Here is a 24,186-nt window from a genome sequence, read left to right on the forward strand (position 1 = left end):
TACCTATCCAAAAAATACATTACCAAGCATCATGGTAATTCATAAAACTCAGGTGTTAAGTTAATTTTAAGACGTTTCACACGCTTCAGTCCATTTGAAACTTGTTAAAAGAGCCATTATTTAATTTGTGCTTAACATTGTTGTTAAAAGGTCTTGTGGGCACAATATGGAACAAAACATTAGGGGACAAATTAGTCCCCTAACAAAAGCTGGCTGCTCTGACGAACTTATGGCGACCCTCCAGTGTGAGTCCATGGACTACTGAGAAGTTAACATAAAACTAGTGAGAGGAATACGTGTTGCCAAATGAAGCTCCGGCCTCACTGCCCATCTTATAAAAGTGTACCTGTAATAAATAACACAACAATGAAAGGCGCTATCTTCAGATGTTGGACTTCTGAGAACAGTTGCGTTTGTTTACCCGCTGCGATTGTTTACCCGCTGCGATATTGACGCTATGTATACTGTCCTATGTGTGCGTAAGAGAAATGATGAAACAGCTAAAGCGAAATTGCACACAGCGATAAAAAAGGAAAAAATATTATACTATCACAATTGCTGAAGCGTTATGGAGAGGTATGTGATGATAATGATGATGATTTGTGACGTTTTATGGCGCAAGAGCCATTTGATAGCCATTGTTAACCGAAGAGCGCCAGGTCAATGGACAAGTGATGCGAGCAAAGGTTATGATAAGTGGCTGTAAAATGGCCTTAAAATTTTCGCGCTAATGCGGGTAAAAACATAGAAGCATTAAAACTATGACATTGATGTGAAATATGTGCAATAATACTAAATGACGAGGTGTCGTGATAGGAGGACAGTGACAGAGATGCGGCCACCGCAGCGGCGACCTCTCTTTAGAGATCGTGCTACGGAGCGCCTGTGTGTATGACGTTAAAAGTACGTACATCTGTTAAAAATGCCAGCAATGATTTATGAGAAAAAAGGGGTTCTCTACCGACGAACATTGATGGGTGAAAAGGTATCTGTTGTCGGTAGGGATGAGAGAATGTAATCACTGCACTGGACGAGGATGTGGAGAACCGTGAGTGGTTCTCCACATCTCTCACACAATGGTGCATCGTCACCAGACAAAAGGTATGAATGTGTCGAGTGTGTGTGTCCTATCTGTAGCCTTGTAAGCGTGAATTGTGTGTAGCATGATCTGAATAATGGGAGAGGCATGTGGGTTTGACAGGGGTTACCAAAGGGCATACCCCCCCCCCCCTCCACACACACACAAGCCTTACCACCACTCCTACCGCTGAGATGGAACACAGCTTTATACCTCGCTGAAATAATCCTACCTGAGGTCATACAGACAAGTATACAGAGGACGTTTCCACAACGTCCTATTTACAACGTTTATTCCTCCCTTGGTGTGTGGTGTCGCTCAACGATTTCAATGAGACTCAATCTTTATTTCAATATGCTTTGGTTTGCTAATTCACAGGCAGCTGCCTGTCAAAAAGCTGTCGAAAATGAGATTGGTCATGTTTAACACGTAAAACGGTAGCATATAGCATATATACCGACTCCAGTATAACAAAAGTGCGACTTCAAAACGCACCGCGGCTGAAGCAATCGTCTGCATCTTTATCGTCGGTCCGTTATCACCGGCAGCGGCCGTCTCGGCACTTAGCCCTCAAAAGCTCGCCTGTGCAAACAAATACACTTCGAAGCTCGGGATGCTGCTTCATAGCTTTCACAGCGGCAAATTGATCTTTCATGCGTTCAAATAAAGCTTTCTTCAAAAAGCTGTTAGGAGACTTCAAGCCTATGGGCGTTCACTAGTTGCTTTTCATCGAACTGTACACTCTAGAAAGTTAGAGCAAACGTATGCGTTCTTCTTTTTTGGAGGCAAGTCTCGACTTGAGCTACGCATACAAGAGCCTCTAAACAGACATGTTGACTTTCACTTGGGTCCCATAAATGGCAAGTGAGTATTTTGATCTGCAAAGATAATTTAAGTGCCTTTTCAAATCGTCACAGCCATTGGCACTCGACTCTGACAAAAAAAAGTCAAATTACAATATTCAGTTTAGAGTGTGCAAGGCGAGTATTCGCGCATTGTATTCTCGGTTCCTTCTAGTGTTTATGTTCACTCCGTTTGTTCTGCTTTGTGTCTAATGTTCGGAGCGCATCAAAAACTACATTGACGAATAGAAAGAACTGCCACACAAACCTTCGCCAACTATTTCCGGCACATTTTGAGTGCGTTCTCGCTTTACAGCAGTGACCTCCACTTGCTTGGGCTTGCTCATTAGTGGCGCTCTACTGTAGAAGAAGACAGTACTCACTTTAGCGCGTGGTACAGGGGCGCCACCAGGTGCGGGGATGTCTGCACGGGCGCAAGTGTGCGGTTGTTGTAGTGGATCTCGCACACGTGCCCGTCCTTGTTCACGCATATGACCGGTTTCGTCTGGCTGTACCGCATCTGCACACACAAAAGGCCGACTCCTTAATGACACGCAAACCGGAAGACATATGTCGACACTGTTGCACCAAAAACAATGTATTTCGTAAGACACCATTCATGGAGACGCGAACAGGACTTGGCGTGACCATCGTGTGCTTGTTGCGTCACCTTCGTCTTCTCCTGGTCGGTTTCTTCTAGCCCTCAGTGGTGCGCTACAATGAAATTCAAAAAAGAAAAAAAAATAAAATAAAATGACGCACAAACCACCTTCGCTGCCTAGAGTTGTTGAAGTGACCAGACGGTCACGCAATCACTCCGACGTGCTTTGTTATCAGCTCCGTGCTTTCAAGTGTCACACTCAGAAGGGCTCAGTTACGTTCAAAAGGAAAAAAAATTCATTCCGAGGTTCTCGCTGCTAGAGCTTGTAGCCTCAGAAATGTCACCTCGTAAGCATTGTAGGACATCTTCAGCCATAAATCATGTGTCTATCTGCAACGTAACGCACTATGCAATGCAACAAACGGACCAATCCTGGAAAAATTGGCATGCGGAACTTTGCAGAAGATGATGACAGAGGTACCACAAGGCATTTCATCAGTGTATAATGCTGTTCTTGCAACAGGTATACGACACAGCTAGTGAAAGAGATAAACAAAGTAGAAGAAAACACCTGTCACAAGAAGCAACTCTAATGTGCGTGAGAGCCTATACACCTTAGTGAACCGGGAGAGAGCACATTGAGCATGTAAATAACGAGGTCTAGAATGATGTATATACGTAATCCTAACTTCTTTAGAAAAGGGTGTATCTTATGTATGGCGAATAGCGTTGCCTGCTTACTATGGCTGCAACAATAAAGTCGAAAAAAATACTGACATTGTAACCAGGCAACACAATGCCTGTTGCTGCGAAAATTGGTAGTGATGCACCGAAATTACCAAGATAGAGAATGGGTGGCCTAGTTGGGGTTATAGCTATGTAAAATGAAGCTACGTCCCCTCGGGTGACGTACAGCACAGGCACCGTGCAATGAACTTTTCAAAATGTGACAGAAGCGCAAGAATCGACAGCAAAGCGAGCAGAATCAGTCGTACTGGGCCCGTCGCCTAGTGGAAGAGAACGCGAGTTTCACGTTTGCCCCGTTCCATAATAGAGACCGTGCATGTTTGGCAGGGCCCCCGCCGCAGGACTGGAGTGAAGCACGCGTATCACCATTCTTCACGCCTCTACTGGCCTACTACGTCAGCGTATGGCGCAGCTGGTGCTCTCACATTTTCAGACACATTTTTTTTTGTGCCGGGACTTCAACACACACTATTTTAAGGACTATGCCTTAAAAACTATTTATATTAGGGTGAGCCTCTGCCCGTCTACCCAATAAACTTTATGCTAACCTAAAGAAACTGTACTGTGAACAGGTTCATTCTAAGTAAGCACTGACGAGCCCAACTCCCCACATGGTTCCTAGATTGTATACCTCGCTAGTTATTCGAGACCTCGTCGGCTTCTTCTCATAGCATGTAATGCGGTTATTCCATGATCCACCGGTCTCTAAGCACGTCATGTGAGGCCACATAAATTCAGGTGATGCGTTGTGCTCCATTGGCACCCCTCCCCTTTCCACGAAAAATCATTCAGTTTTACACGTGTATATATACGCACACACACACACACTCACGAACACAGGCACGAACATACATATAGGTTGGTCAACTTCCCTTTGGCTACGGCCCCGCTTCATGCTTTGCTTGCCGCTCGTGTGGAGGTTTTAGATGCGAAGGAGCTCTTTAACTAGCCTATGTAACGCTGTCCCTCCACAGAAACGTGCCCCATGCGGAAAGTGTTGGCGCGGTGCCAAGTAGGTCACGCCTCAGCTGAGCGTTGACGTCACGCTCTCCTCGCAGTTCGCAGTGACGTTGCTCTCTCCCTCGCCTGCCGCGCGCTCGCCGCGGGGTCTGCAGCGGCCGCCTCGTCCGTTCGCCCGCAACACTTGCTGCGACCGCCACTCGCTACACTGCCTACTCGCTGGCTCACGCGCAATAAACCTGACACGTGCCTGGCGTACGCGTTGAAACACGTCTTTACCTGTCACCTCCAAAACGTACGCCCTCCATCGCTTCAAACGAATCTTCCAGCGCTCACAGCTGCACCCGCGTTAGCGCTGCTTAACCCCTGACACCACCCGTGCGCAACGCTGTTGCTTCGCATCCCATGAGAGTACCCGTCGGTGAGATAATTTAAGTTTTTTTTAAACGGACGCTTGAAGTGGAGCGCGTCGTTAGCACATGCCAGCATGTTGTGCCAACAGTATTTGAAGTGCTGTTGCCTAGTGAACCCCGGTAACATGATACTTACAGATAGGCCGATAATTCCACCAAGATCAACTGCACAACGTCAACGCTACTTCTGTTTCTCTCAGTATGACAGACACTTTCAATTAAAGTTCGACCATGGTACGAGCATATATGACTGACATCACCGTCAGGGAGGGTTACTAACATTGTGCGAGATTATGCTGAACTGGACCGGCGTCGAGGAGAGGATGTGAAAGGCGGCCGGGCTGTTGTCGCGCATCCAGTTGGCCACCATGAAGCCATCCACAAAGAAGGACTTGCCACCGGCATTCTCGCTTTCCGTAGCCTTCAGGCAGTGCAGCATCTGGAGCCCTGTGCCAGAATGCGAATGGAGGTGTCATTTAACAACAAATAAACCTGTGAAATCGTGACAACGACATCTCTGTAAAACAGGGAAGCTCGGTAAAAGATTTTATGCATGGTTCGCGAACGCCTGAGGTTCAAGTGTGATTTGTGCGTGCTTCTGTGCATACAAGGCAGTGTCTCCGGAAAGTGTATTCCGGTCACGAGTCGTTGGTTGTCATGGTGGAGAGTATGTGCCACCAGGTGTCGACATCCCTGAATCAATAACTAATGGTACTGTAGCCACTACACACCAACAGACATTATATGTCAATATACAAGAAACATTGAACTGCTTCTGTGAAGATGAGTTTCACTTTCGATGTTATACCAATTCATATATCACAGGCGTTAACCATATTTATTATAGACCACCTGTCTCGCGACCACCCGTCTCGCGACTAGTGGGGCTGTCTCGCATTTCGCACTCATTTCTTCGCGGCACTTTCGACTCAGCTGCAGCTGGCAATCCTGTCAGGAGATTTGTTGGCTACAAGGACTCGGGGCTTCAAGGAGTCAGCCAGCCGCATGGTTCACGCCGATGACTACTGCTTTCGGTAAAAGCAACTAAACCTGACGAGATTTCCGCCAGTATGTGGGGATCATATGAAGCCATCTTCAAGGTGGTTCAATCTGACAAGAAACTGAACTTCAAGAATATAAAAAAGCAACGTCGAGTACTTCTCAAGCTTCGTATAGGTGTGGAAACTATACAAGATATTTTGTGGCCATTTTACGAGTTATTATTATTTGAATTATCATACTGTAACGTAGAACGTCGATATCAACTTTCTTTCGCGGCGAAGCATACATCATGTACACTGGTTGTAAAAATAGTTTTCTTTACATTGATAATTAACAATAAACTTTCACTTGCATCAGTTACATAATCTCTCAGATTAGACAGTGATGCCAAGCAAATTTTTTTGCCTGAAGTTAAAAAAAACCATCATGGTATCTACGTTCTCTTCGTGCTGCTTAGGTCCAACCCTGCTGAGTGAAAAATACACGTAATAACATGAAGGCCAGAATACAGGACAAGAGAAATGTTATGCACAATGTCAGGTGGAGTGGTAAACGTTGATTGATTGATATATGGGGCTTAACGTCTCAAAACCACTATATGATTATGAGAGACGCCATAGTGGAGGGCTCCGGAAATTTAGACCACCTGATGTTCTTTAACGTGCACCCGAATCTGAGCACACGGACCTACAACATTTCCGCCTCCATCGGAAATGCAGCCGCCGCAGCCGGGATTCGAACCCGCGTCCTGCGGGTCAGCAGCCGAGTACCTTAGCCATTAGACCACCGCGGCGGGGCGTGTGGTAAACGTCACCAGCCTTCTTTAAACACAATATTTGTTCGCACAAGAACCAAGGTGTATTTTGTGAACGAAGCAGTATTTATCCCGTCACCATTGTAGAAGCGGCAACGCAGCCGAGACGGACTTCAGCGAGAACTTGAAAAACAATGTGAGCGCGACAATTCAACGATGTGCAAGGCTTGAGAGCAAGGCTACATTTTTGAACAAGACACCTAATAAAGCTTGTTTTTACTTAAAGGAGCACTGACATCAAAATTACTCATGTCAAGAATTTGCGTCAACGAGTAACTATCGACCCCCTAGTACCGATGCGTGACCTATAGCACAGCTGAAGGATTAATACATATCGCGTTCATTGATATTTACATCTAGTACGATTCCAAACAGCTGGCAATATTGCCATTCTTAGCGCTGGTATAGTGGCTGTAGCTCTGAGAGCGCTACCAGTGACGTTACCTCGCAGTTACCTTCGTATCGCCCCTCAGCTAACTACTTTCTAACGGAAAAGAGTGACGTCCGTTTCAGCTGTTCCGCAAGCATTTAGACTGCTAGGCGAACACATTCAGTCATGCCTTGTCACGAGCATTGACGTCGTCACCGTACAAAATGTCGACTAGGGTTGAATACGACAGTCTAGAGCTTCGAATCGCCATGATTCGCGACGTAGCGAGAACGTTTTGCTTCGATCGACCTTTTGCTAAACAGCAATTCTAAAATGGACGCCGTCTCAGGCAGTCATGAGAAGTGCGCGAGGATACATGCTTCGGCCGTGCTCACTCTTGCGTCAAAATAAGCTATATTGGTGTGTGTTTTGCCATGCACAGCATTCAGATAAACGTAAAGGGGTCAATGGAATGTCGGCATAAAGAATGCACACCAGCGGAGAAATATAATATGTTCTCTGCTTGCCAAGTTCTTCTTTGCGCCTCCAGATGGCCCCGCCAATCCAGCCTCTCATAGGTGTCTACGGAGGAGCTAAAATCCACTAAGAATACCTGCGTATTACTTCTTAGCCATGATATCTGTTTATACGCTACTCCACTTTGATGAATTGTGGTCGTGTTGGTGTGTAACATACGTGTTGTAAAAAAAAATACACCCTCAGTGCGCTTTTTCTGCACTTTGAAACAGACGACTGCAATTCACAACGATTTCTCGACATGCTGACTGACGAGCACGCGCTATATGATGGTCTTTTCTTCCGCCGTTCTTTTATAGGTGGTTTGCATTTTGGTAATTTTACGAAATTATTTAAAGTGGTGCAGCGAAGATCAGACATGACAAGTGAGGGCGTTTCCAGGCTTCGGTGCCAGTCGGCGCCATGATAACAGCACTCGTATCGTAGACGTCATCACTACTAGCGCATTGTCACTCAAAATGAAATGTGTGAAACATATCACACCGAACACCTGGCACTAGCGTTAATGTCGCAGGGGCACTCCATTTTAAATTTAGCTCTCGTAGGCTGTTTGCCATTGAAATAAAATAACTTTCGCGCCACGGACGGGATTTATATTTGGCCAAGAGAACCTAGCACGCCGAGCAATTGAATGAAGGGTGCACCTAGATTTTGAATTTTGATGTCAGTGCTCCTTTAACCCCTTCAGCGGTGGTAGCTGCATTTGTGTACGCAACTTCTTTATGCTAGTTGTGTGAATTTGTTGAAAAAAAAAAGAGAGCAAGGCGCATGGCTGATCGAATGAACTGAACCTTCTCCGTAGTCAGAATGTCTTGGCCTAACTTCAGTGCGCGGCGTATGACAGTAATCGAACACTTTGGCGAAGTTACTGTGGAGTTCAACAAAGGTCAAAGTCAAAAGTCCTACTTTTGTTTTCCCGAAATGAATAGAACCAAACACTACTTGCGCGAACATTAGGAGCCTACGATTTCTTTTTCTCTTCTCACAGAGTAGAGCGTGACTCGCTGCAGAAAAATAAATATTTATTTACACACTAAGCACAAATATTTACTGAAGCTTACACAAAAGAACACATTGCTTCGTTTCCTTTTTAAATGTAATACTGAGTGCCTTAGAAGTATAGGATGTTAATTTAACAAACTCGTAGAGAGTGTATCATAAGTGACACCCGAAGGGGCTAAATTAGTGTAACGTTACATTAGACGAGGAGAAGACCGGGAAGTACTTATCAGGACGGGCACCGATTCTAAATATTTTTATTGACTTCGGGGTCTATGTAGAGATCGAACGAGCAAGTATTTCTGAGCGTAACAAGCGAGGTTAATTTTGAATTGCGAGGATGTGGATTAGTTACAGGAAACTGAAATTCATATTGCAACTGCTGAAAAGAAACAGAGCAGCTGAAAAAGGCGAATTCCGGAAAGTATCCCACAATAGTCGGACTTTCTTCTTTCTTCTGCATTCATTTGTTCACCACAGTCATTTACATAGTCTAAAGAGCATTTTAAGGCTGCAGTAACCCAGTTTTATTTAGCTGACAACTCGGAAGTCATTGTAAAGCGTGCAATCGTTGCACTGTGCTCCGAAAAGCAGCCAGAAACATTCGGCATTCATTGATATGTAGAGGCTAATGTCCCAAAGCCACCATTTGATTATGAATACCGGCTGTGGTAACTGCATTTCCGATGGGGACGGAAATGTTGTAGGCCTGTGTGCTTAGATTTGAGTGCACATTTAAGAACCCCAGGTGGTCGAAATTTTCGGAGCCCTCCACTACGGCGTCTCTCATAATCATATGATGGTTTTGGGATGTTAAACCTCACATATCATCATCATCATCACCATTTGATTATGGGCACGGTGTAAGATCAAGTTAGGTGATGACGCTGCGCCTGGCGCCGCGTCCAGATTGTGTTCGCCTCCTGGGCTGTTTCCGTTTGATGTGACAGATGGCGCTCGCAGAGGGTGGGCCATTCTGATAAAACTGATACGTAATCTACTTTTAACAAACAGCGTTCATGTTGGAATGAACGTGCCTATTGGTGTCTTACAGAATGGAAGGCGTATCTCGAGTGATTTGGTGAGTGACTCGATCCGGGTGTAGAAGGTTATTGCATGGAGCCTGGCTGGTTTATTACGCGCGATATGCTGATGTACATGGATGTCAATAAATAAGACATCGTGACTGCTGTAATGAAATTGATTTTCTAATTCTTTATACAGCCTCTTTGCTAACAGTGTTGTTCTGATATAAATGCCCCGACAGCAGCGAGGAAAGCGGTTGCATTTTGATGCGACAGCAGTAAAGATCTAGTTTTGTTGAAATTTTGATGTCGGTGGTGTCGACGTCGGCACCTTTTGTTCCGAACAAAAATGCAGCGTTGTTTGTGAAAGAAAAATTGAGGTGCTTGCAATGAAGATAGCAGCCCGAAGGCAAAGGCGCACTAGCTATAGAAAGGCGATTGTCTCTCTCTCTCTCTCTGTGTGTGTTTGTGTGTGAGCGTGTGTGTGTGTGTGTGTGTGTGTGTGTGTTTGTGCACACACACACACACACACACACACACACACACACACACACACACACACACACAAAAGTAGGACTTTTGACTTTGACCTTTGTTGAACTTCACAGTAACTTCGCCTAAGTGTTCGATTACAGTCATACGCAGCACACTGAAGCTAGGTCAAGTGTGTGTGTGTGTGTGTGTGTGTGTGTGTGTGTGTGTGTGTGTGTGTGTGTGTGTGTGTGCGTGCGTGCGCGTGCGTGTGTGTGCGTGTGTGTGTGTGTGAGAGAGATATCCGCGCGCACGCAGATATCACTGTTGTGTTTTCTTGCTCAGCAAAATGAACCAAAAAACTTCGTCAGAAAACATTCAACTAATGTATCAGGAAACTTACACGCATTCTATTAGGAACCTGAATTGACACGCTACCCTTCGCAGTCTTACCGTTAGCTTCGTGCACATTTCGGCCTCTGGCAGTGTACGCAGCATGATATTGTCACGTAATACAAGAGGGGGAACACACACAATGATTTATTGAGCCGAACTTGTGCCCAGAAATGTAGCTATGTCACAAAGAAGAGTCTGCTGAAAGCGTTCCGCCTACGTGTCCCTTTCTGAACAACTCCTCCGTCAGTCTTCCGGGCTCGTGCTCCTCCACCCGAGGCCTGAGCTGCTCTGCCCCAGATGCGTGAGCAGGCGCGAGACACAGTAGACGCCCACATAGCGTCTCGTCTCGTTGGTTGCGAGGCACTGCAGACGCCCAGATAGCGTCTAGTTGGTTACGAGGCACTGTAGACGCTCACATAGCGTCTCTTTAGTTGCGAGGCACTGTAGACACTCATAGCGTCCCGTTGGTCCTCTTTGTAAAATAATTAGTAGGAGCAATCTCTGTGGCAATATGGTGGGAAAACTTCAATAGGTCCTGAAAGTCGACCCTGGGTTAACCCGTACCCCAACCATGTCGGGACTGTTGGGCCAGTGCCATCAGTTATATATTAAGCTGCGCAGTGTTCAACTTGATGAAGTGCTTATGGGACAGGGTAAGCGAGCACACTACCTACAGCAGTATATTAGATGTGGAAGCATCTTATACTCGCGCCTTGTAGTGCGCCGTCCGCGCCGTCCACACCGCTTCTCGAACATTCGACAGCTGACGCGCGCGCATGCGCCGTCGCGCCGTCGCCCACTCTTCCACCATCTGTGCATCCCTTCCTCCTCTACACACCGCGCGCGCTTCACTCCTCCACCATCTGTGCACCCTTCCTCCTCTACACACCGCGTTCGACATCTACAATTCTCCTGATTCTCCAGTGGACGCGCATGTGGCGTCGCGCTTCGAGAACATTCAACAGCTGACAGTGCATGCACCGTCGCGCTGTATATATACTCAAGGTCGGCGCTCGCTCGCTCAGTTGCCGCTCGTCGGTTGGTTTGTACGGCGCGTCGACGTCCAAGGTCGCGGTGAAATGAATTCCAACGAATCCACAAACACAATGATCGACGTCCCTTCGACCAGCGCCGCCCTTTCGCATACGTGTGTACGTGTTCACTCATTTAACACCCCCTCCTACAACCACGTTAACCAATTTAGCCATCGACCCAAGTAAGTCGCAATTTAACACCCCATTTCACAACCACGTTAACCAATTTAGCCATCGACCCAACTAAGTCGCACTTTAACACCCCGTTAACCAATTATATGCTCCGCATCCTCCTCAGTGTTCCCCCGAGGGAAGCTGCGGGCAATTTTTTTGTGCAGCTCGACCCTTACGCCACCTACGCGGGACGCCCACAATCATATTCCGCGTTTGATGAGGCATCTAAGGATATCTAAGGCCTTCGCCTTAATATTTGAAAGGTGTGTCATAAGTTCCGTGGTTGGAAGTGCGCCTGTAATGTTGCAAGACAGTAACGATGAAGTGCTATAGACATCCAAAAAACAAGAAAATCTGGCTTTACCATCTCAAATATGGAAAACTCATTTTAACCAAGACGGCTGCATCACAGGATTAGTGCATACAACGATTTCTGTTCACTGATTAATCAACATTTAATTTTCCTTGGTCCTAAATGGCATAAATGAGACAGCTCGAAAATGTGGCATCTCAATTTATAACAAGATATTACTTTTCGGCGTGATGTAAAACTGAGTCGGTAACGTATAGGCCCGCACAATCAGTGTCATGCTCAGAAACATCCCCCTCTTTACGTGGAGGAGGCCCGCAGCTGCTAAAGCCAAAGCGTTACGTTGTGCATGCGTGCCTGCTGATTAATAATCACCATTCTGTGTAAAACTATCTCTACGTGCAACAAATTTGGTGTTCTTTGGGCGGTTGCGCCAGGCCCTTCAAATGCAGTTGATCCACTTGGCCCCCGTCGCTTCTAAGAAGCCGGCAGTAGAGCGAGTCGTTTTCGCAGAGCTTTCCTGTTTTTTTTTTTTGCAGGTATTTGGAAAGTTCAGTAAAATGGCAGGCTAAGCATCTAAAGTGCGCGTAGGTTTATTTGGTGCGTGCAACAGGACATTTCTCTTGTATTCTGCACAATATGTGGCAGAGATCACTTCTTCTGGGAAATGTTTTACGCCCATATGGTCAGTAGGCTGCATAGCTCCGTCAGCTTTCGGAATTGCACATTTCCACTTATAGAAGCGCTCTGGTTCACGCAGAGCCCTGAAAAGCGACACACGCTCCGTACAAATCCGATTTGGGACAAAACACCACTCGCCCATTTCGAGTCGCAGCCAGCCACAAGGCCACTGACGCGTAGTACTCTGAGTCATATGCAGAGCCAAGGCATATGGGCACTGAGTAACAAATCGCGAATCAGCTGAAGAAATGCACTCGCAGGGTTCCCAGACACTGGGTGACGTGTTTCTTAACCGCGAAATTCCACGCACTCAATGCTTTCAGGAAGATGTTCTTTGGCTCTGGTATTTGAGAATGAGCGCCGCGCGAATACCTGGCATGCCATACAGCAGCACCATCTGAACTGAGTGAGCGCAACTACTCGTAGCTCTAGGTCATCGGTAAACTCAGTCTGGCCGCGTCCTCTCCTTGCACGGAGCGGCGAGTGTCAGTACCTACTTACTCTTACACCATGATTATGACAGACGCCGTAGTGGAACGCTCCAAAATTTTGACCACCTAGGGTTCTTCAACCTGCATCCAAATCTGAGCACACGGGCTTACAACATTTTCGCCTCCATCGAAAATGCCGCTGCCGCAGCCGGGATTCGCGACCCAATGACCTGCGGTTCAGCAGCCGAGTACCTTATTCACTAGACCAGCGCGGCGGCGAGGAAACACAAAAGCAGACCTGTAGGGGGAAAAAGTTTCTAAAAATGCTTAATAAGGAGTCAAAAAGGCAATTAAGAAAGAGAATCGTCACCACGTTCACATCCCCGTTAAGTAATGTTAAGCGAGGCGCACTTACCGGGCGAGTTCTCCCGGTAGTTCATATCGGTGTGATGCTCTAGGTACATGCCGGTGTAAGCTAGGTGGCCAGGGTCTGTCTGGACGGGTTCGCAGATCACGTCAAAGGTGTCGCCCCAGATGGTCGACTTGACGTACGCCACACGTCGCACGGCGTTCAGGACCTCGCCTTTCTCACAAGGTACGCCTAATAAGGACAGAATGAAGGAAATCACAGTCTTTATCGAGGTTAAATACGCAAAATATATGAAAAAGCACCGTATTAGAGGGCTCGAAATGCTTTGATCAGACAGGGCTAACTTCTATAAATGTATTCACATTCTGCCCAATCGGGATGCGATGACTGGAGCAGGGATTCGAACCTATGGACCTCTTCTATATAGCAGTACGTCACACAGCAACTAAGCACATTATGGTGAATTGAAACAAAAATTGGCTTTAGTTGTCTGTTTTTTATGAACTTCATTATTAGGATTCAATGCGTACATACTCAATTTTTTAAAGATTTACTTATATAGAAATGGTGCTTAAAACGTGATTCGAGGTTTTCTTTGAATAAGGTAAATCCGGAAGAATTTGAAGGTTATAAAACTACCGCAAGGGAAACGTTCTCAGTGCTGTGAGTAGACAGTTATAGTCTAGCGAGCTTAGCGAGATAGCGGACTTGCCGGAATAGTGGGATCAAAATGCGTAAGTGCTGTACACTGAAGGACCCATAGCATGTACCGTCCGCATGCTATTTCTAAAATTTAGCGTTACCGTGTTTGCGTGGTGTACATAGTGCATGCAAAACATGGTGGTTGTTGTGGACGTCGACTTTGAACTGAATTCAGAGTCGGTGGAAACCGATTTGCTTCTTTCGTAGCTAACGAAAGCACACAATGACTTTGCTTGCCTTCATGTAGCTTTCTCGACCAAGTATTGCGGATAACTTAGCCTAGATTTTTTAGATAGCTTCCCATTTTGAACGAGCCTAGGCCTAAGTGATCGGTGTAAGCAAATCTGCAACGCAAAGTTTGCGCTTTCGGTGCTTGGTTCATTTTCATTTACGTTTATTATTACTAAAAAGGTAGTAACATATCTGCACTCGGCATGCAGGCGATAACTCACTGACCTATAAGCGACGCCACTGACCCAGCTTGGGGACGTAAACGCTAGCCCGCTGGACTATAACGTGCTGTTCGCAACGAACGTTTCTGGCCCATTAACACCATTCCATTAACCACTGCTGTTGCGCTAACGCTAAGATATAAGTAGAGAGTTATAGTATACTGGGGCTTAGCAGGATAGCGGGCCTAGCGTGATAGTGAAATAGAAGTGCCCATGCGCAGATACGTACGTTACCCATACCGCTTACCGTACGCATGCTATTTTTTTTAATTTAACGTTAACGTGTTAGTGTGGTGTATACTTAAACATGGGGGCGCTATTGTATGCGCCCTTAGAAGTGCTTTTAGTGTAGTTGTTTAAATATTTACTTTGATCGCAGCACACGACTGTTTAAAATGGCTTCCCTTGCCTTCAGTTTTCTTCGATGACCGAATATTCTGGATGAGCTAGCGTACGTTTTTAGATAGCTTCCCTTTTCGAACGTCTCTAGGCCTAACTAGAAGATCGATGTAAACAAATAGGCAACGTTAATGTTTGCGCGTTTCGTGCTTTGTTCATATTTATTTACTTTTATGATTTCTAAATTAAACTTGTCACAACGCTTCATGCGGTGACACAAACAAGCATTCTTGTTTTTTTTTTCCTTTTCATTGTTCTTTAACGCATGAACCCTCCGATAGGTGACGTCACCACCTAAACGCTATCCCGCTAAACTATAAAATGCTGTTCGCAACGAACGTTTGCTGCACGGGAACGCCTTTCTCCTCATCTCCGCTATCACGCTAACGGTAAACGATAACTGTCTACCGTCTCACAAGTTCGTGTGAAAGGAAGCACCGTACATATGTACCTGAATTGCACCCTCATTTATACACATGAGCTCGAATCCACTTGCGTATGCCCGCACTTAAGTGTGTACAAGGTCATTCTGTGCGTACCCACATGTGTGGCTGCGCTAGCTCGCACAAACTGAGAAATTTTTTATGGCTCGTTAAGAAATGTGTTGTACTTCATTGCATTTCGCGATAATGCTGCCGCATTCAACCTGCAGAGGAGAGCTCGCACAGCCAGAGAAGAAGACGAAGCTCTTGCCCGGTCCTCTTTACGAGCGCCTTTCATTTTTAATTAAAGTGAGCTCTTCTATATCGAACTCCTGCTGTGTCTGCGTCGTGACACTGGTGGAGGAGCTGGGTACATGTCCAGGACACCTTCCAACAGCCCGAGATTTAGTCCACAAAGACTTCCGCTCGTCGAAACACCCGTTCACCGCGCCAGCCGCCGCCTGTTAGGCCTGAGCCCAGAGTTCGGTCCTTGGACGGAAAACATGACCGCGCCGGGAAGCAGTTGCCCCACCATGACGAGCCCAGGCACGACACAGGTGACTGTTTTCACCCCTAAAACTCCTGTGGACTTCCATGGCAACTCATATGAGGACGCAGATGACTGGCTTGAGGAGTTCGAGCGCACAGCCAACGTTAACGGGTGGAACGCCGCACGGAAGTTGGGGTACGTGTATTTCCCTCTTCAAGACGGGGCTCGCACGTGGTTCACGAATCGCGTGTGGTCAACGTGGGACGAGTTCCGGCGGAAGTTCCTGGACACCTTCGCAAACACCGAAAGACGGCAGCTTACGCTTCTGTGTGGACTACCGCAAGCTGAACCGCGTGACAAAGAAAGACGTATACCCACTACCGCGTATTGACGATTCACTTGACAGGCTGAGGCATGCACGCTTCTTCTCGTCGATGGACCTGAAAAGCGGTTATTGGCAAATCGAGGTCGATGAGCGGGACAGAGAAAAGACTGCTTTTGTTACACCTGACGGGCTTTACGAGTTTAAAGTCTTGCCCTTCGGATTGTGCTCAGCCCCAGCAACATTTCAGAGACTGATGAATACCGTCCTATCAGGCCTTAAGTGGCAGACGTGTCTGGTATACCTCGACGACGTCATTGTTTTCTCACCAACATTCGAGGAACATCTAAGACGGCTGCTATTAGTATTTCGAGCAATACGGTCCGCTGGCTTATCGCTGAAACCCGAGAAATGTCATTTCGGTTTCAAGGAACTCCGATTCTTAGGACATGTGGTGAGCCATGAAGGTGTTCGTCCGGACCCCGACAAGATCGACGCTGTCCGAAAATTTCCGGTGCCAACAGAAAAGAAGGCCGTAAGACGTTTTCTTGGTAAAGTAAAAAGTTGGGCGAGTTGGTGCTGGTTCATGATGATAAGGGGCGCGAAAAAAACGACACACAACAGAGAAGAAGTACACGGGACGACGCGCTACTAGCAACTGGAATATTTTATTCAGGAAACACCATTTATACCGCAGTGACATCAAATTTAACCCAACGAATCGACCAAAAACTAAAACTACGTGCTCAGCATGCCTATAAGTAACGTTGCAGATAGGCTATCTCCCCTTCCTGCAGACTGATAGAGGGGTGGCTGATGCAATCAGGCCCCTCCCTCTGGATAAAGAGGGCTTCTATAATCTCCCTCTCCGCTGAGCCCCTGTGCCTGTAGATTACAGTTGTCTGCTCATATACCGGCTTACAGTTACCCTGACCGCATCCTCTGCAATGCATCGCCAGATGCGTGAACGGCCTTCCTATTAAAGAGCTGCTGTGCTCTCGCAACCGCACGTTGAGGCATCTACCAGTTTGCCCTATGTATGCCTTGCCGCACGACAGTGGTATTCTATATACAACACCACGTGCGCAAGGAACGAACTGTCTTACGTGCTTAATGGCACATCCTCTTTTTTCACACTGCTTTGGCCTGCCTGTCTTCCTACCAACCGCTGAGCTCCGCAGAAAACAAGGTGGGCCGCATCTGCTGAGCGGTTGGTAAGAAGACAGGTAGGCCAAAGCAGTGTGAAAAAAGAGGATGTGCCATTAAGCACGTAAGACAGTTCGTTCCTTGCGCACGTGGTGTTGTATATAGAATACCACTGTCGTGCGGCAAGGCATACATAGGGCAAACTGGTAGATGCCTCAACGTGCGGTTGCGAGAGCACAGCAGCTCTTTAATAGGAAGGCCGTTCACGCATCTGGCGATGCATTGCAGAGGATGCGGTCAGGGTAACTGTAAGCCGGTATTTGAGCAGACAACTGTAATCTACAGGCACAGGGGCTCAGCGGAGAGGGAGATTATAGAAGCCCTCTTTATCCAGAGGGAGGGGCCTGATTGCATCAGCCACCCCTCTATCAGTCTGCAGGAAGGGGAGATAGCCTATCTGCAACGTTACTTATAGGCATGCTGAGCACGTAGTTTTAGTTTTTGGTCGATTCGTTGGGTTAAATTTGATGTCACTGCGGTATAAATGGTGTTTCCTGAATAAAATATTCCAGTTGCTAGTAGCGCGTCGTCCCGTGTACTTCTTCTCTGTTGTGTGTCGTTTTTTTCGCGCCCCTTATCATCATGAACGTTTTCTTGGCCTTTGCGCCTACTACCGCAGATTTATCGCCAATTTCTCGCACATAGCGTCGCCCTTAACACGCATAACGAGAGACGATGTTCCATTTTTATGGGGCGAAGAGGAACAAGCAGCATTTGACGGTCTACGACAGCGCCTGCAGACACCCCCTGTGCTTGCTCACTTTGACGAGGACGCTCCAACCATGATCCACACTGATGCCAGCAACGTAAGTTTAGGCGCTGTACTCGTCCAGTGGCAAGACTCAGCCAAGAGAGTGATTGCATATGCAAGTAGGACGCTTTCCCGAACCGAGTCCCATTATTCCACAACGGAAAAGGAATGTCTTGCTGTAGTATGGGCAGTTCTGAAGTTTCGCCCATACCTCTACGGCCGTCCCTTCCACGTAGTCAGCTACCACCACTCTCTTTGCTGGCTGACCAACTTGAAGGACCCATCCGGTCGGCTAGCGCGCTGGAGCTTACGCCTACAAGAATTCGATATGACGGTCGTCTATAAGTCGGGACGACAGCACTCTGATGCTGATTGCTTATCCAGGTCGCCTATAAAGCAAGATGATGTCTCAGAAGATGATGACATGGCATTTTTAGGAGTGGTCGACACGGTCACCATTTCGTCTAAGCAGAAAGAAGACAGTGAGTTGCTCCCTCTTATTAATTTTCTTAACGGCCAGTCTACAAGCGTTCCCAAGATATTTGCAAGGAGCCTGCCATCATTCTGCTTGCGCAGTGGTGTCCTACACAAGAAGAACTTTGCCCCCAGCGGAAATGCCCACTTACTTGTCGTCCCGACATCCATTCGCAATGAGATCCTGAGCGCTTGCCACGATGAGCCAACCTCCGGCCACCTCGGATACACGCGCACATTGGCCAGAATCCAACAAAAGTACTACTGGCCGAAGCTTCCAGGCACTGTAAAGCGTTACGTCCGCACGTGTCTCGATTGTCAACGACGAAAATCGCCACCTTTAAAACCAGCCGGATTGTTGCAACCAGTTCAAGTGCCCACCATGCCTTTTGCACAAATCGGAATGGATCTCCTTGGACCATTTCTGACTTCGCATACTAGAAATAAGTGGGTAATTGTCGCTACGGACTATCTTACTCGCTACGCAGAAACAAAGGCTTTATCAAGTGGAACCGCAGTAGAAGCGGCACGATTTTTCATTGAAAATATCGTTCTGAGGCATGGTGCTCCTAGAATTATAATAACAGACAGAGGTACCGCTTTCACGGCCATGCTCCTCAAGTCAGTGCTTGAGTTGAGTGGAACAGCGCATCGAAAAACTACCTCCTACCACCCACAAACCAACGGCTTAACAGAACGCCTCAACAAGACAATTGCTGATATGCTTAGTATGTACATCGACGTGGATCATAAAAATTGGGACGATGTTCTACCATACGTGACGTTTGCCTATAATACGGCGCAGCAGGAAACTACGCGGAGCACGCCATTTAGTCTTCTTTATGGCCGTGGAGTGACGACAATGCTTGATGCTATGCTGCTGCACGACTGCGAGGATACAGACACGGATGTTCAAGCCTTTACCCAATGAGCTGAAGAGGCACGGCAGCTAGCACGCGTGCGAATCGCCCGACAGCAGAGTTATGACGCACAACGTTATAACCTGCGACACCGATACGTCACTTATCAACCAGGCGAGAAGGTGTGGGTCTGGAGCCCTATTCGCCGACGCGGCCTTTGTGAAAAGTTATTGAAGAAGTACTTTGGTCCCTACAATGTTATACGGCGCCTAAGTGACGTGAATTATGAGGTCATCCCTGACAGTTCCTCGCGAGCTCAAAAATCTGAAATCGTACACGTTGTGCGGATGAAGCCATATTACAGTGAGCCAGTTGCGTAATACGTCAACTACATACACCGCGTATTCTGTAGCCGAGCATCGGGTCGATGCTCTTCCTGGAGGGAGGCAAATGCCGCATTCAACCTGCAGAGGAGAGCTCGCACAGCCAGAGAAGAAGACGAAGCTCTTGCCCAGTCCTCTTTACGAGCGCCTTTCATTTTTAATTAAAGTGAGCTCTTCTATATCGAACTCCTGCTGTGTCTGCGTCGTGACAATACAGTGAAAATAGGGTAGGCTCTCTAGCAAAGTGAAGCAAAATGCAGGCTCGGTACCTCTGAGCAGGACCACGCCGTACTTGTACATGCAGTCCATCCACCGGTACAGGCCGTCATCAGTTTCCATGAACTCCTTGTAGGAGACCTCTGGAAAGTTCTTCCAGATGGACACCCTATCCCAGAATTCCATGGGCGGCAGCGGGCTGTGGTTCTCATCCGTGTCTGCGTTCATCATGTAGCTCCTGGCATTCTGGTATAGCCTGCGCAAAGTATTACACAGCTTTAGATTTTAAGCATGAAAGTAATTCCAAGAACATTGTTCGAGAATAGAGCTGACAAGAACATATATTTCAACACATCATACGTACAAGTAAAAGCAGCTGTATCCATGGTAATACCTTGATACGTTGTTATTTCCGGGCCCCTTAGAAAATGGTGCTTTGAGATGCTCACACAGGGCTTGCGTTGTTTTCATTACAGCCTACTTATACATAAAAAAATTGTGGTGGCTACGCACAAGTGGTGCAAAGACTCGGAAGGCAGAGGGGTCGATGGTCTTCTGTAGCATGTCTGCAAACAGCGCAACACCAGTACGATGCGACGATGCGAAGATGGGGCGTGTACTAATGGTGCAGGCGTTTGCATCTTCATCCTCATGATGTTGCGCTGTTTTAAGGACGAATACCGATAATCTTGCCCGAATTTCTATCCTCCTACACTAGTGCTCCTCCTAACCATCACATATTTTTCCCACTCCTCGCTATACTATACCATACACAAGGCTATGCTATGCTAACCCTTTCCCGGTCTCCTTTTCTTCTCTTTTTGCTCTCCCCACTCAAACTTCCCTTTCCAACTCCTTGATAGTATGGTATACGTGATCATGCTTTGCCCACTCCTCACAGTCTTTTTCCTGCCTTCTCATATTACTCCTCCTCACCCTCAATTCTGTGTCGCACCGATTGATAAGCTATACATGGCAATGCTTTACCCTCTCTCCTCCTTGCACTAGGTTTAACCTTTACGCCACTCCTCGTCGCCTGGCATCTCTTTCCGACCCCTTTGCATATAGTAGGCATTCACTTTTTCTACTGCAGCAATTCATAGCTATGGTGGGCTTTCCTCCTCTTTTATCTATTATCTCACCTACTTCGCCAGTGTTGTGCTTTCGACGAATGGCACTACTGCGAGCTTGAAACAGCTCCGCGGTTGAAAGAACCGCCCCTGAAGGGGCTTCTTATAGACACCTGCGCATGTAGCTGCTGCTGTCGCGTAGAAGCCTACACTGAAATCAGATCCGCAGTGGCTGGAAGAAATAGACGCAGCTTCTCCGCTAAAAGCGAAACATTAAAGGTGATAGGAAGAAATTGCAGTGTTACGTGAACTAAGGCGAGCAACTAACTTTTCAGAGACCCGACCTCACGTAACTCTATCAAATTCTAGCGCAACACAATGCGACCATTCCATGGATCAAAGAGGTTTTCATGCTCCTTGTCGCTTCGGCACAAAGTGGTGAAAACCCAACACGCATAAGGTCAGGTGCTGTGTTGCCGTCTGGGAAGACAGTGCGCTCAACCGCGCTGCTTTGATTAAAATTCGCAGATATTCCCTCTCTTCGTCACAGGCACACCTCCATGCTCTTTCGCCAAAAGGAATGGTGAAGGAGCATGGAGCACTTAATCGGACCATTAATCTCTGGTTGAACCACTCCTCCTACAGCCTTCACCAGCTTTCACTCGCACAGCCAAGATAGCACGCAAGAAGAGAAGTTATCAATTTGAACTTTATAGGGAACACGACGATACAGAAAAAAGCGCTTCGTGCATCCATGTATATATTAGAACAATGGTATATTATTTTAGTATCGAAATACCAAACATTGCCTGTAGTAGCTGCGTTGGTGATAGTACGCCATGGTCGTTGTCGTCCAAGTTATAATTACCACGCGTTTTATGTTAAGCGTACTGCAGAATGCAAGACGAAAGCTTTGTTCAGCAAATTTCATGGAATGAGTAATGTGTTTGGCACCTGCTTTCCTATAAAGGCAACCAGCTTTCAGGTAAATCTTGCCATGCCATGCTGTGCCAAATATGCGGCAAATGAAAATGCTGCGGCCCGGTGTGGAGCGCTTCGGTGGATTTTATAGGATACATATAGGCATGAGCATTCTCGCAAACTAATAAAAAATGAAAGTAATGGCTGAAGAGAAATATAAATGAAAAAAAAAGTTACAGATGGTTTCTAAGTATATTCTTGCGAGACGACAACACAAAAGCGATTTTCTTTGACGAGGATGTTTTTAGGGAGGGGGGCTGCAAAGTGGTGTTGTTGAGCTGCGTTGTGAAGTATCAGTCGAGCTAAATTTCATGTGGATTGTTCTCTTCATTAAGCGTAAATAGTTTGCTTTTGCTGTGTGCGATGTGTCCGGATCCAGACGGCAACACGAGCCCCACTGGTTATTTCTTTTTGAAACCTTTTTTGCGCGTATCACACTTATACAATCACTCCGTTGACGATCCCATATAGCATGCCAGTTTATCGCACAGTCATGTATGTCCAATGCCCGAAGTTAGCTTAATGAGCAGGTTCCCGTGTGTACTTTTTCCAGCTTTGAATTTGGTGGCTTTAGTGTAGAAAAAAAATTGCTTCTGTTCACGTTCGTCCCCTTATTTTTTCTGTCAAGACACCACTTGGTTGACAGGTCTTCTGCCGATGTAGACATCATACTGACTGCAGCAATGCATGCTGCAGCAACAATCCCTTCACATACGGTATAGGCCAACATATAAGGTGGACAACGACGCACTCTCATCGAGTCGACACTTGTCCTTCTTCTGCAAGAATCGCCATCACCTAATCAGGGGCTACAGTCACCGCAACTGTTAACTGTAATTTGCCGGTGAAGTCAGGCGTCGATCAGTTGTGGCCGGAAAGTCGCGAATTCTGCACCTGCAGATTTCGTGAACGCACGGCAAGCGTGAATTTTAGGCAGCCTAGACAGTCACGCTTTCTCGATCAAACCACAAGTGAACTGTATACACCGGTGAAATTATAGCGTACAATTGATCTGAACAGTTTGACGCACTAAAATATTACTGAAATGCTTAGAGTTTCAGAAAAAACTTGTTTATTAAAGGTTAACATTATAAGCAGAAATGCGATACGTTACTCTTTAGCAGTGTGTTGGTCAACAAAGATACCTTTACGCAATAAATTGAATGCCACATGTAGCGATAACCCCACTGCCCTCATGAGCCGCATCTCCATGTTTGTATCGAGCTGTCAAGTGCGAAGACAGTCACTGACCAGAGGGGACTGTAGGAGGACTGGTGCGTGCCTGTGGAGTCGCCCCAGGTGACCTCCAGGCTTCCGTCAGCCGAAACCTCCATGCTGACTGGACGCACGTTGTAGTCCAGACCAGCCGTGTCCACAAGCTTCTGCTTGCTCTGCGGGTGGACGCACTCGGGACAGTTGCAGTTGTCGCGAAGCTGTGGGTGATAAGTGAAGGCGTACAACTTCAAGCAATCAGTGGCGTTCGAACAAAATGTTCGTGGTTATGGCTCAGTACGATCCAACTAGCCAAACAACATGTTTTGTTTTGTCACAATGTGCAGTGTCGAAGCTTACCCAAATGTAGTTGAGCTCACACGCCTGGTGATCGTTGAATATCACCTTGACCGTATGCGCACCGGTGGGCAGCGCGGTGGCGACACTTAGCGACGCCTGCTGGTTCTGATGTTGCAGCTGCGTGGCTGTGCCTGCGAAAAGTAACCCGCCGTTAGCCTTGGCAGAAAGAGCGGGACAAGGGAGAAACACCAACAATGCGCTTGCAAAAGAGGGAGCCTCAGTTCCAACGGACTTGAATATGATATGTGAACACATACGAATATGTGTGCATGTTGTGCCATGGCCGAGTATTCCGCAGAGATGAGTACATGTTTTTCCATTAGATGGTGGTGACTGGAGGCAAAGTTTGGTTTCAGCGTCCCTCCCCTCCTCCCTTTCACGTCCAAGAGACAAAATGCTTCTCATTGTATGAAAGAAAAATAAAGGTGAAGTGATGGCGTGCATTTTACAAAGGCCTATCCTTGATTGCTGGCTTTCGGAAGTAAATATAGGAAGCAAGCCACTCTTGGAATTCAGTATCTGTGGCCCGTGCCTGCCATTATCGACAGAATCCTGCGTGGGGTTGGTGTTTTAACAATAGAAAGAAAGTACGGCTGAGTTAAGGTATGGAGTAGACTTTGCCCCCATGCTT

At 46.9% G+C, this 24,186-nt stretch overlaps 1 protein-coding gene across 2 annotated transcripts in view; it reads right to left on the reverse strand.

Moving 5' to 3' along the window:
• The window catches only part of LOC119169816 (gamma-butyrobetaine dioxygenase-like), a 61,826-nt gene that overhangs the window by 4,204 nt on the left and 33,436 nt on the right, over nt 1-24,186 (reverse strand). For both annotated transcript variants that reach the window (XM_037420830.2, XM_075886626.1), the window contains exons 3-8: nt 23,556-23,686; nt 23,235-23,416; nt 19,986-20,188; nt 13,301-13,486; nt 4,922-5,088; nt 2,304-2,440 (exon numbers count right to left, since the gene is read on the reverse strand). In XM_037420830.2, the coding sequence (XP_037276727.2) occupies nt 2,304-2,440; nt 4,922-5,088; nt 13,301-13,486; nt 19,986-20,188; nt 23,235-23,416; nt 23,556-23,686 (1,006 nt within the window). The remainder of the gene's footprint in view (nt 1-2,303; nt 2,441-4,921; nt 5,089-13,300; nt 13,487-19,985; nt 20,189-23,234; nt 23,417-23,555; nt 23,687-24,186) is intronic.

This window comes from Rhipicephalus microplus, chromosome 2, assembly GCF_043290135.1.
Source record: "Rhipicephalus microplus isolate Deutch F79 chromosome 2, USDA_Rmic, whole genome shotgun sequence".
Classification (NCBI taxonomy): Eukaryota; Metazoa; Arthropoda; class Arachnida; order Ixodida; family Ixodidae; genus Rhipicephalus; species Rhipicephalus microplus.